This window comes from Cucurbita pepo, chromosome 16 (genome assembly GCF_057944985.1).
Source record: "Cucurbita pepo subsp. pepo isolate OVF chromosome 16, ASM5794498v1, whole genome shotgun sequence".
Lineage (NCBI taxonomy): Eukaryota > Viridiplantae > Streptophyta > Magnoliopsida > Cucurbitales > Cucurbitaceae > Cucurbita > Cucurbita pepo.
Window position 1 is genome coordinate 2,490,885 of NC_141813.1, and position 16,078 is coordinate 2,506,962.

Sequence of the window (16,078 nt, forward strand, 5' to 3'; positions counted from 1 at the left end):
GATGCGTTTCAATACAAATGCACATCATGCCGCCAAATGCACGGATGCATAAGCATTTTGTTCAATGAACCTAATGAACAAATTGGGTAAATTTGAAAGTGGATTGTAAAAACGTTGAAAGAATTATAAAATCCCAAGGGGGAAGAAAAAAATGAAGATATGGGGAAAGTGGGATGACGTCATATTGAGAGGATGATTGTATTGCGTTTTGGCTAGTAAAAAAAAAAATGAACTTTTCGTCGCTTGAGAGATTCAAACTCTCACTGGGAAACCCCATGTACTTAGCAGGCACACGCCTTAACCACTTGGCCAAAGCGACTTTTTTGTTTTAGGAATGAATCTTGAAGAGGCTCTAGGGACAAGAAAGATAGATGATGAATGAGGAATCAATTACAACTTCGGGACCTATACGGTAGCTTAGAGCGCAGTAAAGGGTAAGCCCAACGTCCTATAGACCAAAGGAAAGTCGTGCAAACCTAGTAGAAGAAGGAAGCGATGAGGGCCTACAAGTAGGTTGGTTACTAAGTATATTTTTATACTTACACCTTTCCCCTTATCTAGTGTACTGGTCAACGTGGGGATATGCTCGGGAGCTCTACCATCATAGAAGGGTGTCGACCTGGAGTGTTGTTAGTCGTATTCGACCTGGGCCATGAATTAGTTGTATAATTTTTTGGGTTGATTTTGAATTCTTTTGTATCCCAAGCCCTAAACCAGGGGAACAAAACATTCCATATATAAGGGTGTGAATTCCTCTATTAGATCGTGAGATAACGGGCCAAAGTGGACAACATGTTTTAGCGGTGACTTTTGGCTAGTAAAAAAAAAAAATGAACTTTTCGTCGCCTGAGAGATTCAAACTCTCATTGGGAAACCCCATGTACTTAGCGGGCACACGCCTTAACCACTTGGCCAAAGCGACTTTTTTGTTTTAGGAATGAATCTTGAAGAGGCTCCAGGGACAAGAAAGATAGATGATTAATGAGGAATCAATTACAACTTCGGGACCTATACGGTAGCTTAGAGCGCAGTAAAGGGTAAGCCCAACGTCCTATAGACCAAAGGAAAGTCGTGGAAACCTAGTAGAAGAAGGAAGCGATGAGGGCCTACAAGTAGGTTGGTTACTAAGTATATTTTTATACTTACACCTTTCCCCTTATCTAGTGTACTGGTCAACGTGGGGATATGCTCGGGAGCTCTACCATCACAGAGGGGTGTTGACCTAGAGTGTTGTTAGTCGTATTCGACCTGGGCCATGAATTAATTGTATAATTTTTTGGGTTGATTTTGAATTCTTTTGTATCCCAAGCCCTAAACCAGGGGAACAAAACAATCCATATATAAGGGTGTGAATTCCTCTATTAGATCGTGAGATAACGGGCCAAAGTGGACAACATGTTTTAGCGGTGACTTTTGGCTAGTAAAAAAAAAATGAACTTTTCGTCGCCTGAGAGATTCAAACTCTCACTGGGAAACCCCATGTACTTAGCGGGCACACGCCTTAACCACTTGGCCAAAGCGACTTTTTTTGTTTTAGGAATGAATCTTGAAGAGGCTCCAGGGACAAGAAAGATAGATGATTAATGAGGAATCAATTACAACTTCGGGACCTATACGGTAGCTTAGAGAGCAGTAAAGGGTAAGCCCAACGTCCTATTGACCAAAGGAAAGTCGTGGAAACCTAGTAGAAGAAGGAAGCGATGAGGGCCTACAAGTAGGTTGGTTACTAAGTATATTTTTATACTTACACCTTTCCCCTTATCTAGTGTACTGGTCAACGTGGGGATATGCTCGGGAGCTCTACCATCACAGAAGGGTGTCGACCTGGAGTGTTGTTAGTCGTATTCGACCTGGGCCATGAATTAGTTGTATAATTTTTTGGGTTGATTTTGAATTCTTTTGTATCCCAAGCCCTAAACCAGGGGAACAAAACATTCCATATATAAGGGTGTGAATTCCTCTATTAGATCGTGAGATAACGGGCCAAAGTGGACAACATGTTTTAGCGGTGACTTTTGGCTAGTAAAAAAAAAATGAACTTTTCGTCGCCTGAGAGATTCAAACTCTCACTGGGAAACCCCATGTACTTAGCGGGCACACGCCTTAACCACTTGGCCAAAGCGACTTTTTTGTTTTAGGAATGAATCTTGAAGAGGCTCCAGGGACAAGAAAGATAGATGATTAATGAGGAATCAATTACAACTTCGGGACCTATACGGTAGCTTAGAGCGCAGTAAAGGGTAAGCCCAACGTCCTATAGACCAAAGGAAAGTCGTGGAAACCTAGTAGAAGAAGGAAGCGATGAGGGCCTACAAGTAGGTTGGTTACTAAGTATATTTTTATACTTACACCTTTCCCCTTATCTAGTGTACTGGTCAACGTGGGGATATGCTCGGGAGCTCTACCATCACAGAAGGGTGTCGACCTAGAGTGTTGTTAGTCGTATTCGACCTGGGCCATGAATTAGTTGTATAATTTTTTGGGTTGATTTTGAATTCTTTTGTATCCCAAGCCCTAAACCAGGGGAACAAAACATTCCATATATAAGGGTGTGAATTCCTCTATTAGATCGTGAGATAACAGGCCAAAGTGGACAACATGTTTTAGCGGTGACTTTTGGCTAGTAAAAAAAAAATGAACTTTTCGTCACCTGAGAGATTCAAACTCTCACTGGGAAACCCCATGTACTTAGCGGGCACACGCCTTAACCACTTGGCCAAAGTGACTTTTTTGTTTTAGGAATGAATCTTGAAGAGGCTCCAGGGACAAGAAAGATAGATGATTAATGAGGAATCAATTACAACTTCGGGACCTATACGGTAGCTTAGAGCGCAGTAAAGGGTAAGCCCAACGTCCTATAGACCAAAGGAAAGTTGTGGAAACCTAGTAGAAGAAGGAAGCGATGAGGGCCTACAAGTAGGTTGGTTACTAAGTATATTTTTATACTTACACCTTTCCCCTTATCTAGTGTACTGGTCAACGTGGGGATATGCTCGGGAGCTCTACCATCACAGAAGGGTGTCGACCTAGAGTGTTGTTAGTCGTATTCGACCTGGGCCATGAATTAGTTGTATAATTTTTTGGGTTGATTTTGAATTCTTTTGTATCCCAAGCCCTAAACCAGGGGAACAAAACATTCCATATATAAGGGTGTGAATTCCTCTATTAGATCGTGAGATAACGGGCCAAAGTGGACAACATGTTTTAGCGGTGACTTTTGGCTAGTAAAAAAAAAAATGAACTTTTCGTCGCCTGAGAGATTCAAACTCTCACTGGGAAACCCCATGTACTTAGCGGGCACACGCCTTAACCACTTGGCCAAAGCGACTTTTTTGTTTTAGGAATGAATCTTGAAGAGGCTCCAGGGACAAGAAAGATAGATGATTAATGAGGAATCAATTACAACTTCGGGACCTATACGGTAGCTTAGAGCGCAGTAAAGGGTAAGCCCAACGTCCTATAGACCAAAGGAAAGTCGTGGAAACCTAGTAGAAGAAGGAAGCGATGAGGGCCTACAAGTAGGTTGGTTACTAAGTATATTTTTATACTTACACCTTTCCCCTTATCTAGTGTACTGGTCAACGTGGGGATATGCTCGAGAGCTCTACCATCACAGAAGGGTGTCGACCTGGAGTGTTGTTAGTCGTATTCGACCTGGGCCATGAATTAGTTGTATAATTTTTTGGGTTGATTTTGAATTCTTTTGTATCCCAAGCCCTAAACCAGGGGAACAAAACATTCCATATATAAGGGTGTGAATTCCTCTATTAGATCGTGAGATAACGGGCCAAAGTGGACAACATGTTTTAGTGGTTACTTTGGGCTAGTAAAAAAACAATGGACTTTTCGTTGCCTGAGAGATTCAAACTCTCACTGGGAAACCCCATGTACTTAGCAGGCACACGCCTTAACCACTTGGCCAAAGCGACTTTTTTGTTTTAGGAATGAATCTCGAAGAGGCACTAGGGACAAGAAAGATAGATGATTAATGAGGAATCAATTACAACTTCGGGACCTATACGGTAGCTTAGAGCGCAGTAAAGGGTAAGCCCAACGTCCTATAGACCAAAGGAAAGTCGTGGAAACCTAGTAGAAGAAGGAAGCGATTAGCGCCTACAAGTAGGTTGGTTCCTAAGTATATTTTTATACTTACACCTTCTTCCTTTTCTAGTGTATTGGTCAAGGTGGGGAGATGCTCGGGAGCACTACCATCACAGAGGGGTGTCGACCCGGAGTGTGGTTAGTTTTATTCGACCTCGGCCATGATTTAGTTGTATAATTTTTTGGGTTAATTTTGAATTCTTTTGTATCCCAAGCCCTTTTCCCCGTTTGTATATAACTTGAAATTTCTGACGCACGTGTTGTATGTCTTTTAAAGTGTAAAAATTTATCTTTTTATCGCTTCCATCCCAGTTCCAACATCGGTTTGAGAGGGAAACAAAGGTTTGAGTGGGGAACAAAACATTCCAAGCATGTGAATACCTCTATGAGATCGTGAGGTAACGGGCCAAAATGGACAACATGTTTTTGCAGTGGCCTTTGGCTAGTAAAAAAAAATGAATTTTTCGTCGCCTAAGAGATTCAAACTCTCACGGAGAAACCCTATGTACTTAGCAGGCACATGCCTTAACAACTCAGCCAAAGAAACTTTTTTGTTTTAGGAACAAATCTCGAAGAGGCAATAGGGACAACAAAGGTAGATGATTAATGAGGAATCAATTACAATTTCGGGACATACACGGTAGCTTAGAGTGCAGTAAAGGGTAAGCCCAACGTCCTATAGACCAAAGGAAAGTCGTGGAAACCTAGTAGAAGAAGGAAGCAATGAGGGTCTACAAATAAGTTGGTTACTAAGTATATTTTTATACTTTCACCTTTCTCCTTTTCTAGTTTACATGTCAAGGTGGGGAAATGCTCGGGAGCTCTACTATCATAGAGGGGTGTCGACCCGGAGTGTTGTTAGTTGTATTTGACATGGGCCATGGATTTGTTATATAATTTTGATTTGGACAAAGAAGTGATCAGGGAGGATATTCATTTGTTCCAAATCAAATTAAATGGGACAAGTTACCAATCCTCGAGTCAATCATTGCGGCCTATTTCTGAGTCTTGCATCTTTCTTGAAAATTCAATAATTTCTTGAAAGTCTAAAAATGCAAACCAATCAAAGGCGGTCTATTTTTTTACGGATATTTTCATTACTGAGGAGACAAGAGTGAAAGACAACTTGGATGTTATTGACCTACCGTAAAGACAAGTTAAAGACAAGTTGGACGTGATTAACATACACTCTCCAACTTGAAGGGGAGTGTTGAGATATATTATTTATGGAATATATCTTAGATATTATATCTTAATATTCTTCCATTTATGATTTGATTTAGAGTATATTTTATTTTATTTAGTATTTAATTATTTTATATTTTCCTCATTTGTACTAGCTTGTATCCTATTTAAAGGATATCAATATCAATGATAATACACACCTTCCCAATTATATTCATATTTAAAGGATATCAATATCAATGATAATACACACCTTCCCAATTATATTTTCTATCTCATTCTTAACAGCCTACAAGTAGGTTGGTTACTAAGTATATTTTTATACTTACACCTTTCTCCTTTTCTAGTGTACTGGTCAAGGTGTGGAGATGCTCAAGAGCTCTACTATCACACAGGGGTGTCGACCCGGAGTGTTGTTAGTTGTATTCGACATGGGCCATGAATTAGTTGTATAATTTTTTGGGTTGATTTGGAATTCTTTTGTATCCCAAGCCCTTTTTCCCATTTGTAAATAACTTCAAATTTCTGACACAGGTGTTGTGTAAAAAATTTATCTTTTCTTCGCTTCCATCCCATATCTAACATCGGTTTGAGAGGGGAATGGTGTTGTATGTCTTCCATCCCATATCCAACATCGGTTTGAGAGGGGAATGGTGTTGTATGTCTTTTAAACTCTCGCAGGGAAACCCCATGTACTTAGCAGGCACACACCTTAACCACTCAGCCAGAGCGTCTTTTTTGTTTTAGGAAGGAATCTCGAAGAGGCACTAGGGTTGAACACAACTCTCAGTGGAAAACACTCGCACACTTTATTAAGACCAATCGAGAAGAGATTTACAAAACACTCGGTAGAAACTACTACCTTGTATTGCTTGTGATTTTTTGGGATGATGAACTAAATAGGATGGAGGGGTATTTATAGTGGAGGGTAGTCAATCTATTCCTAAAATTTCTCAACCTTTTTCCTAATATATCTAAATCATTTTCCTAAATTTATTTCTAAAATCCTAAATCATAAATATAATTATTCATACAATAATGGTTGGCTTGACTTTATTGGGCTAGTGATGACATTTTAATACTCCCCCTCAGCACTAGTCCTCATTCGTTGCACCATGTTGAGCTGACAACGAAAACTCTCATGTTAGCTCTTTCGTAAACACATTTGCTACTTGGTTATCTGTATTCTTCCTTCATCGCTTTCTACCAAGCCTCTTCATATGTCTCTGACTTATTATCTTCGTCTTCTACAATAGTTGTGTTGGTATACTTAGGATTTGACCTTTGGATTCTATTTGATCGCCTAAGTTGTTGATGTGTCGTCTCATTTCTATCAGATTCTCTTGATTGAATCACTTTTTGTTCGTCAATATCAATGTCACTTGGATCTTTAGGCACATCAACATTTAAATAAATGTGCGTAGTTAGCTCCCCCATCTTCTGTTGTAAATTTTTTTCGATTTTGTTTGAATCGAGTAAGTCTTTCTTCTCTAAGGACCACCATGAAGATGCTTCATCGAAAACTACATCTCTTGATGTATAGTATTTTTCACTTGTTGGATCACAACACTTCCACCCTTTCCTTTGATTGTCATATCCAACAAATATGCACTTGACTGCTTTCTTGTCAAACTTGCTACGTAGATGGTCAGGCACAAATACATAGCAAACACAACCAAATACTCAGAAGTAGCTAACTGTAGGTTTCATGTCCCATAGTATCTCAAATGGTGAGACAAACCCTAGCCTTGGTTGGGGAAGTTTGTCGATCACATGGGCAGCCCGTTCGCATAGCTTCAACTCAAAATCTTCCTGGAACATTCTTTGCATGTAACATGCTTCGACAGATTTCTGCAAGATGTTGATTTTTTCTTTCTGCTACACCATTTTGTTGTGGTGTGTTGGCACATGTAGACTGACGTCCTATCCCACACTCGTGTAAATATTGATCAAATTCATTTGACGTGTATTCTCCACCATTGTCTGAACGTAGACAACAGATCTTCTCTCCTATTTCTCCTTTGATCATCATCTTGAATTCTTGAAATTTCGAAAATGTGTCAGACTTTTCTTTCATAAAGAAAATCCACACATATCTTGAGTAATCGTCAATGAATGTCACCATATACCGCATTCCGCTGATCGATGCTTGTTTGACTGGACCAAACAAATCAGAGTGAATTAACTCTAATGGTTTCTTCGCTTTGAAACTTGATTCTTTGTATGGTAATTGATGAGCTTTACCATATTGGAATCCAACACACACAACGTCTGTTTTGACTTCAAGTTGAGGGAGACCTTTCAGCATGGATTTTTCCATAATCAGCTTTAACTTGTGGTAGCCAACATGTCCCAGTCTTGCATGCCATAGATCTGTTGTCTCATTCTTCCGTGTCTTGTCAAGATAGGCAGACTCTGCAGATAGAACGTAAATGGAATCCACTCTTCGTTCTTCTATTGTCGGCTTTCCTGTTATCTTAATATCTTCATAGACTTTCACATCTTTTGGCCTAAACAAGACATAGTTTCCTGATGTTGTTAGTTGTGAAACTGACAACAAATTCTTCTTTATTCCTGCTACATGATAGACATTATGTAGTGACACTACATCAGATTTATTGCCAGGCATGATTGTCGTATTGCCGATCTGAGCAATTGACAACTGTGTGTTATTTTCTGTGCATAACATACGACTTCCTTTGTACTCTTTCTTGTCTTGCAATTTCCTCTAATCGCCAGTCATGTGATTTGAGCATCATGAATCAACGATCCAATCATTCTCATAATCGATATGGTCTCCCATCATCGCCGTGAGTGCTTGTTCATCTTCTTCTAAGGCATACAATACCTCTGCATCCCATTCCTCCTCCATCTCCATGTTGGAGGATGCCACATTGCTCTCGATAGATTTTTTCTTGGACCAACAATCTCTGGACATGTGGCCCTTCCTCCCACAATTGTAGCAAATACCCTCAAATCTTTTTCCTTGAGAACTTTGGTTGTCGTTCTTCTGAGCTCTCATTGGTTGTACAATTTCTTGGTGACTTCTTCTTTTGTCACCATTGTATCCGCATTTTGTAGATGACCTATTATTGCTCTGGCTTTCACTTGTGTAGAGTGCTTCTTCTTCACCCTTCAATGTGATGCCTCCCATTTGTTTAGCCATGACTTCTTGGTTGGCTAGCAAATTTTCGAACTCTACAAGTGATGGTTGAGTTGGTCATCCTTGTATAGCAATAATGAAGCTTCGATAGTCTGGTCGCAATCCGTGGATTATGATCCTCTTCATTTGAGATTCTACAATGGCAGACTTCGGGTCTAGTTCAATAATCTCCCGACAAATCGGCTTGACCTTGTGGAAGTACTGAGCAATCATCATGTCACGTTGTGAAATTGACAACAACTCGTTCTCCAGAAGTTGTAGTCTTGTATCGTTCTTCTTTGAGAACAACATCACGAACGTGTCCCATGCTTCTTTCGGTGTCTTGTCATCCCAAATATGCTCTAACATCCCTTTTTCGATTGTGGTCTTCAGGGCAAACATTGCTTTGCCTGCTTTGATTCTCCATTTGCGCAAGGCGCCGTTAGAATCATCCTCTAGCGGTGTAGTTTCGCACCCGCCAACGATCTCCCAAAGATCATGTCCTTGTAAATAGGACATCATGCATGTTGCCCACGTATTGTAGTTGTTGTTGTTGAGTTTCTTGATTTCTCCAACGATTTGAAAATCACCCATCGTGTTGGTTATGTTGGGTTTTATGTCCTAAAACTCATAGTTTGTAAACAAAGATATATTCTATTTTCAATAAAGTTATTATTGATGTTTATTCAGTAAAAATTGTTATTGAATAAAGTGAACTTTACGATCATTAATCTAAATCCAATAAACTAAGAACACTATGGCTATAGTATGACTACTTGAACTATATGTAGAGACATAAGAGTGGATCAAGTTCAAGTATATAGTCAAAATGATATATAGTATAAGGATAAGGCTGAGTACCTTATTCTGGGGACACTATGGATGCGGCCCACTTTTGTATATGATATAAACAATGTGATCACTAAATTGTGCATGTGGAGACATGTGAGTGGGGGCGTCCTATGCAATGAGTATTGCATAAGATCGGACCATGAAGAAAACCACTCTCACTTTATAAAGTCGTTTACTGTTGAGACTGATTTTCTTTTCATTCGATAACCTAGGTAACTCAGTTTTAATCCTAAGCTAACCATGAACTCCTATTTATTCAAAATTATCCTTAGATTTGCATGGGTGAGAGTGGCTCTAGTTCGCCGACTCAACAGGCCTCCCATTTCAGGGGTAAGACTGGGTGAATGGCTGGGGACGTGGGGTGCAAGACGGAATTCACTCCTACCCACTTTTAGGGATAGAAGAAAGGTAGTTCCCTTAAGCACTGACTCCAGGTCTTGAACAAGGGGCCCCACCCTCTCATTGGCCTGAGAGGGATTCGGTTTACTGGTTGGACCACAAACCAATTGTTCATTAGAGGATCAGTGAGACATAAGGAACACGAAGTAACTTCAGGGGTAAAACGGTAAATTGACCCAGCTCTAGTTACGAACAACCTGTGAAGGATCGACTTACTAATCATGGTTATATCAGATGGACAGAAATATATCTATAGTGAGGGGAGTGCAACTACTAGGCTATAGTGGAGTGTCCTAGTAGTTAACGAATGTTGGTTAACCAGGTTAATGAGTTTAATCGGTTAATCTTGGATCGTTGGAGCCCATGATCTATAGGTCCATTAGGTCCCTCTGCTAGCTCATATCGGACTAAACAATAGAACAGTGTGACGAGTGAGTTCGAAGTGTTCGAATTCAAATTAGGGAATATGCGTTACATATATACGATATATTTAACCGCAATTTTGTTTTATTTATGAATTAAACGAAAAGAGAGAATCTGAGATATTTAAATAAGATTTAAATATCTTAATCAATTATGTGTCGGAATTGATTGGGATTGACATTTGAATTAATATTAAATATTAATTAAATAGTTTAATTAATCATTTAATGTTACTTTAATTTGAAATTCATTATTCAAATTAATTGTTTGAATTAAAATGAATAAAGTCAAAATGTTGACTTTCATCTAATGGAAAAATCCATGTTAGTGGAATTTTGAGGTGTCAAAATTTTGTTTAACCAAACTTATGTTTGCCAAATAAACCCCACAAGTTTGAGTGGAATTTTGAGTGTCAAAATTTGGTTAACTCAAACATGCATGCTTGCCACATAATCCCAAACATTTGAGTGGAATTTTAAGTGTCAAAATTTGGTGATCTCAAGTTTGCATGAATATGCAAACTTGACTCTTTAAATAGAGTGATCATGATACTTGGAAGGGATTCTTGATCTTGATGAAAAACCTTGAGAAAAACCTCTCACAAACACTCTCTTTCACATATACAAAATCCCTCCCAAGTTTAGTCACTCACCGGATTCCACAATCCCGTTCTAAGGTCGGAGGATAGTGGAGAAGACACTAGTGGTGGTTCGAAACCGGTTCGTGAGGCAAAAGGAGTTTGAACTACAAAAGGTTAGTATTTAAACTCATTAAGTTTTAATACTTATGAACATGCTAGTTATTTACAATAATTGATGTTCTAAAAGCGCCTAAGATCCAAATTGCTTCCGCATGTGTTATATTAACACCATCAGGTTATGCATCAGTAATACCAAACAAGCTCTTTCGACACCATACTTGCAGAGTCACAGACTACTCACGACACAAAAGAAACTCACTCACTACTAATCTCACGAAATCGTTTCTGATGTGGAAGATTAGACAGAGCTGCAACCACAGAGCATACTAAGAATTCCAAGAGATCAGATAACCTACATTAACCTCGCAATGGTACCAGCTTGTTGAACACAACTCTCTGTGGGAAACACTCGCACACTTTATTAAGACCAATCGAGAAGAGATTTACAAAACACTCGGTAGAAACTACTACCTTGTATTGCTTGTGATTTCTTGGGATGATGAACTAAATAGGATGGAGGGGTATTTATACTAAGTAGTCAATCTATTCCTAAAATTTCTAACCTTTTCCCTAAAATACCTAAATCATTTTCATAAATTTATTCCTAAAATCCCTAAATCATTTTCTTAAATTTATTTCTAAAATTCTAAATCATAAATATAATTATTCCTACAATAATTGTTGGGCTTGACCCTATTGGGCTAGTGATGACATTTTAACACTAGGGACAACAAAGGTAGATGATTAATGAAGAATCGATTACAACTTGGGGACCTACACGGTAGCTTAGAGCGCAGTAAAGGGTAAGCTCAAACTTCCTATAGACCAAAAGAAAGTCGTGGAAACCTAGTAGAAGAAGGAAGCGATGAAGGCCTACAAGTAGGTTGGTTACTAAATATATTTTTATACTTACACCTTTCTCCTTTTCTAGTGTACTGGTCAAGGTGGGGAGATGCTTGGGAGCTCTACTATTACAGAGGGGTGTCGACTCGGAGTGTTATTAGTCGTATTCGTCCTGGGCCATGAATTAGTTGTATAATTTTTTGGGTTGATTTTGAATTCTTTTGTATCCCAAGCCCTCTTTCCCGTTTGTAAATAATTTATAATTTCTCACACAAGTGTTGATGTTTCAGTTCGAATATAACTAACAGATGTTGGGATTTGCGCCCTAAATCTTCCTAATTAATTATTTAGTTTTTTAACAGTAACTTTTATTATTTTATTTGTAATTTAATTGTTATCCATGTATGAAAATCCTTGGTTATTAATGTAATCTTGAACCGTATGTGGTTGACATAAACCTAAGCAGTCTATAGTATATGGATAAGGTTGGGTGCCTTATCCTTGTAACACCATTGATACGATCCAATTTGTAATCGTTACAGATGATTTTATCCAAATCGTTCATGTGGGGACATGTAAATGGGGGTATCCTATACAATGAGTTTGTATAAGACTGGTCCAATAAATATATAATCTCTCTTTGTAAATCCGTTAATTGAGAAGATTAATATTTCACATGATGATCATATGCGACTCGATCTTAATCCTGAGTGAGTTATGAACTCCTGCCTGTGAGGGCTTGTCCTTTAATTTTCATGGGTAAGAATGGCTCTTTTAGCCGAGTCATTATGTCTACCATTTGGGGACTTAACCAAATAGGGAGTTTGGGAACATAATATCATGAGATGGAACTCACTCCTTTCCATATAATGAAAGTAGGTTAGTTATTCTCAAGTACTGATTTCGGGACTTGAACAATGGGCCCCACCCTCTCATTGGTCGGAGAGGGACTTGATTTATGATTGGATCATAAACAAATTGTTCACTAGAGAATCAGTTATACTTAAGGTGAAAGATGTAATTACAGGGGTAAAATGGACTTTTGACCCAGCTGTAATTATGAACAACTCGTGAAACATCGACTTGCTTGTAATAGTTATATCAATGGACATAACTTGTCCTACAGTGCATAAGAGTGCAACTCTAGTCTATAGTGGAGTGACCTATAGTTAATGATTGAAAATTGATTAATTAAAGACTTTAATTAATTAATTTTATATCATTTGAGCTTATAATCTGTAGGTCCATAAGGTCCTCTTACCTACAACAACGCTAGAAGGTTTAATATATTTGAAAGAAAATTTGAAAGGTTCAAATTGATATTTAATATATTAGATATATTAAATAAATAGAAAAAGTATATTTAATTTGAAGAGTTGAAAGGAATATTTAACCTATTAGATAGGTTAAATATAACTGGAGAAAAATATATTAATTTGAAGGGTTCAAATTAATATTTAATATATTAAATATATTAAAAGAAAAAAATATTTATGGTATTTGATACCATTAAATATTAAATCAATTAAAGTATTTTAATATATTAAGTGAAAATATATTTGAAATTTGAATTCAAATTAGTTAAATATATATTATGATATCTTATTATATCTAAATATGATTTGTATAAGATATTATATCCTAATATATTAAATATGCAAATATATTATTTGGCAAATATTCTCCAAGAATTCCTATAAATATGACTCTCGGGTTGACCCAAAGACACACGATCTCTCTCACTTTCTCTGGAGAAGGAAATTACATCTCCATAGAATTCTCGAAACTCTTCTTCTCCAATCCCTTTGGGATTTTCTTTCAAGAGGCTCCCACAAGCCTTGGCTTTTTGTTCGAGTCATAACAAGGAAGAACTTGTGGAATATGAAGAACGTTTGCATGGTTGAAATACTTCAACAAGTATTACAAGCTAGGGTTTGTAGGGTTTGTACAAAGGTAGAGTTCTTACTCTTCGAGTTTATTGCTTTTGTTTTAATTCATAATAAAAATCAAAACGGTTCTCAATGCTTACACTACGTGGATGAAGAGTTCATTCCCTTCAGTTATTATAGGACGTAATTAACGTTGGCCAAGGCCATCGAGGCAAGTGACCGTACTGTTGAAGTTAGCTTACTGTGTGTTGACAAACCCCCAAGTTTTTACATTATGCACTACTATCATCATAGCTAATATTCAGGATGCAGGAGCCGAGAATCAAACTCTGGTCTATACTGTGGCTAGGTACTATTCTACCACTTAACCACTTATGATTCTACCTTTAGGCATATCCATAACATACTCGTATTTTGGTCATGCAGTTCTTAGTTCTTCCGAAGTCTTTACCTTTTAGTTTCACCTCTCTATTTAAAAAGAAAAAAAAAAAAACTCGATAGTGTTACTCGACGAAGACTCACGCTTGAGTTTGAATCCGGGCAAATACACGTTTTTTTTCTTTTATATATATATATTTTTAAAAATACCTTACTAACAAAGAATTATATGTTCATAAATTATATACATGCAAATACATGTTTTTTGTTTCTTTTATATTATATATATATTTGTTTTTTTTCTTTTATATTATATATATTTTTTAACACATTTTCAAGAAATGTGTGGCATTCTTTAGTTACATGTTTATTTTCTATATGTTCTTGAAGATGCACCAACCAAGAATCGAATTCGGGTTTTATATCACGGCAGGGTACTATTCTACCACTAGACCACTGGTGCTTCTTCTTTAGACAGATCCACAACGGACTCATATTTTAGAAATGCAGTTCTTACGAAGCCCTTAACTTTTAGTTTCACATCTCGATTTAAAAAAAAATAATAACTCTTCAAAATGCACTATCCGAGAATCAAACTAGGGTCTATACCATGGCAAGGTACTATTCTACCACTAGACCACAAGTGCTTTTACCATTTATCATATCCATTACGTACTTGTATTTTTGTCACGCAGTTCTTCCGAAGCCCTTAACTTTTAGTTTCACCTCTCGATCTAAAAAAAAAAAAAAAAAGCTAGATAGTGCTACTCATGTAAACCCAAGTTTTTACATATGCACTACTATCAACAAAGCAAATCTTCAGGATGCACGAGCCGAGAATCAAACTCTGGTCTATACTGTGGCTGGGTACTATTCTACCACTTAACCACTGGTGCTTCTACCTTTAGGCATATCCATAACGTACTCGTATTTTGGTCATGAAGTTCTTCCGAAGCCACTTTTAGTTTCACCTCTGGAATAAAAAAAAAAAAAAAAAAAGAAGCTCGATAGTGCTACTCGTGTCATCTAGAAATTTAAATGATATTGTGACAAAAATAAGTTTTTACATTATGCACTACTATCATCATCATAGCAAATCTTCAGGATGCACCTATCGAGAATTAAACTCAGGTCTGTACCGTTGCAGGGACCACTAGACTACTGGTGCTTCTACCTTTAAACATATCCATAATGTACTCGTATTTTGGTCATGCAGTTCTTCCGAAGCCCTTAACTTTTAGTTTCAATAGTTCTACTCGTGTCATCTAAAAGTTTTTACATTATGCACTATTATCATCATAGCTAATCTTCAGGATGCACCAGCCGAGAACCGAACTCATGTCTATAACATGGCAGGGTACTATTCTACCACTCACCACTAGTGCTTCTACCTTAAGGCATATCCATAACGTACTTGTATTTTTGTCATGCAGTTCTTTCGAAGCCCTCAACTTTTAGTTTCACCTCTCGAATTAAAAAAAAAAGCTCGATAGTGCTACTCATGTCATCTATAAATTTAAATGATATTGTGACAAAAACAAGTTTTTACATTATGCACTACTATCATCATAGCTAATCTTCAGGATGCACCAGCCGAGAACCGAACTCATGTCTATAACATGGCAGGGTACTATTCTATCACTCACCACTAGTGCTTCTACCTTAAGGCATATCCATAACGTACTTGTATTTTTGTCATGCAGTTCTTTCGAAGCCCTCAACTTTTAGTTTCACCTCTCGAATAAAAAAAAAAAGCTCGATAGTGCTACTCATGTCATCTATAAATTTAAATGATATTGTGACAAAAACAAGTTTTTACATTATGCACTACTATCATCATAGCTAATCTTCAGGATGCATCAGCCGAGAATCAAATTCGAGTTCTATACCGTGGCAGGGTACTATTCTACCACTAGACCACAGGTGCTTCTTCTTTAGGCAGATCCATAACGTACTCGTATTTTTGAAATGCAGTTCTTACGAAGCCCTTAACTTTTAGTTTCACATCTAAAGCCCTTCAGAATGCACCATCCGAGAATCAAACTCGGGCCTGTACCGTGGCAAGTTAGTATTCTACCACTAGACTACTAATGCATCTACCATTATGCATATCCATAACGTACTTGTATTTTTGTCAGGAAGTTCTTCCGAAGCCCTTAACTTTTA

General features: G+C 37.7%; 1 protein-coding gene and 1 non-coding gene across 2 annotated transcripts; both read right to left on the reverse strand.

The window, feature by feature from the left end:
• Positions 1-237: 237 nt before the first annotated feature.
• TRNAS-GCU (transfer RNA serine (anticodon GCU)) lies at positions 238-319 on the reverse strand. The gene has a single exon. It is a non-coding gene; the product is annotated as a tRNA-Ser (tRNA).
• An 8,187-nt stretch (positions 320-8,506) lies between these two features.
• On the reverse strand, positions 8,507-9,022 carry LOC147787749 (uncharacterized). The gene has a single exon (XM_087118743.1). The coding sequence runs from the start codon at positions 9,020-9,022 to the stop codon at positions 8,507-8,509; it is 516 nt and encodes a 171-aa protein (XP_086974869.1).
• Between the last annotated feature and the right edge of the window lie 7,056 nt (positions 9,023-16,078).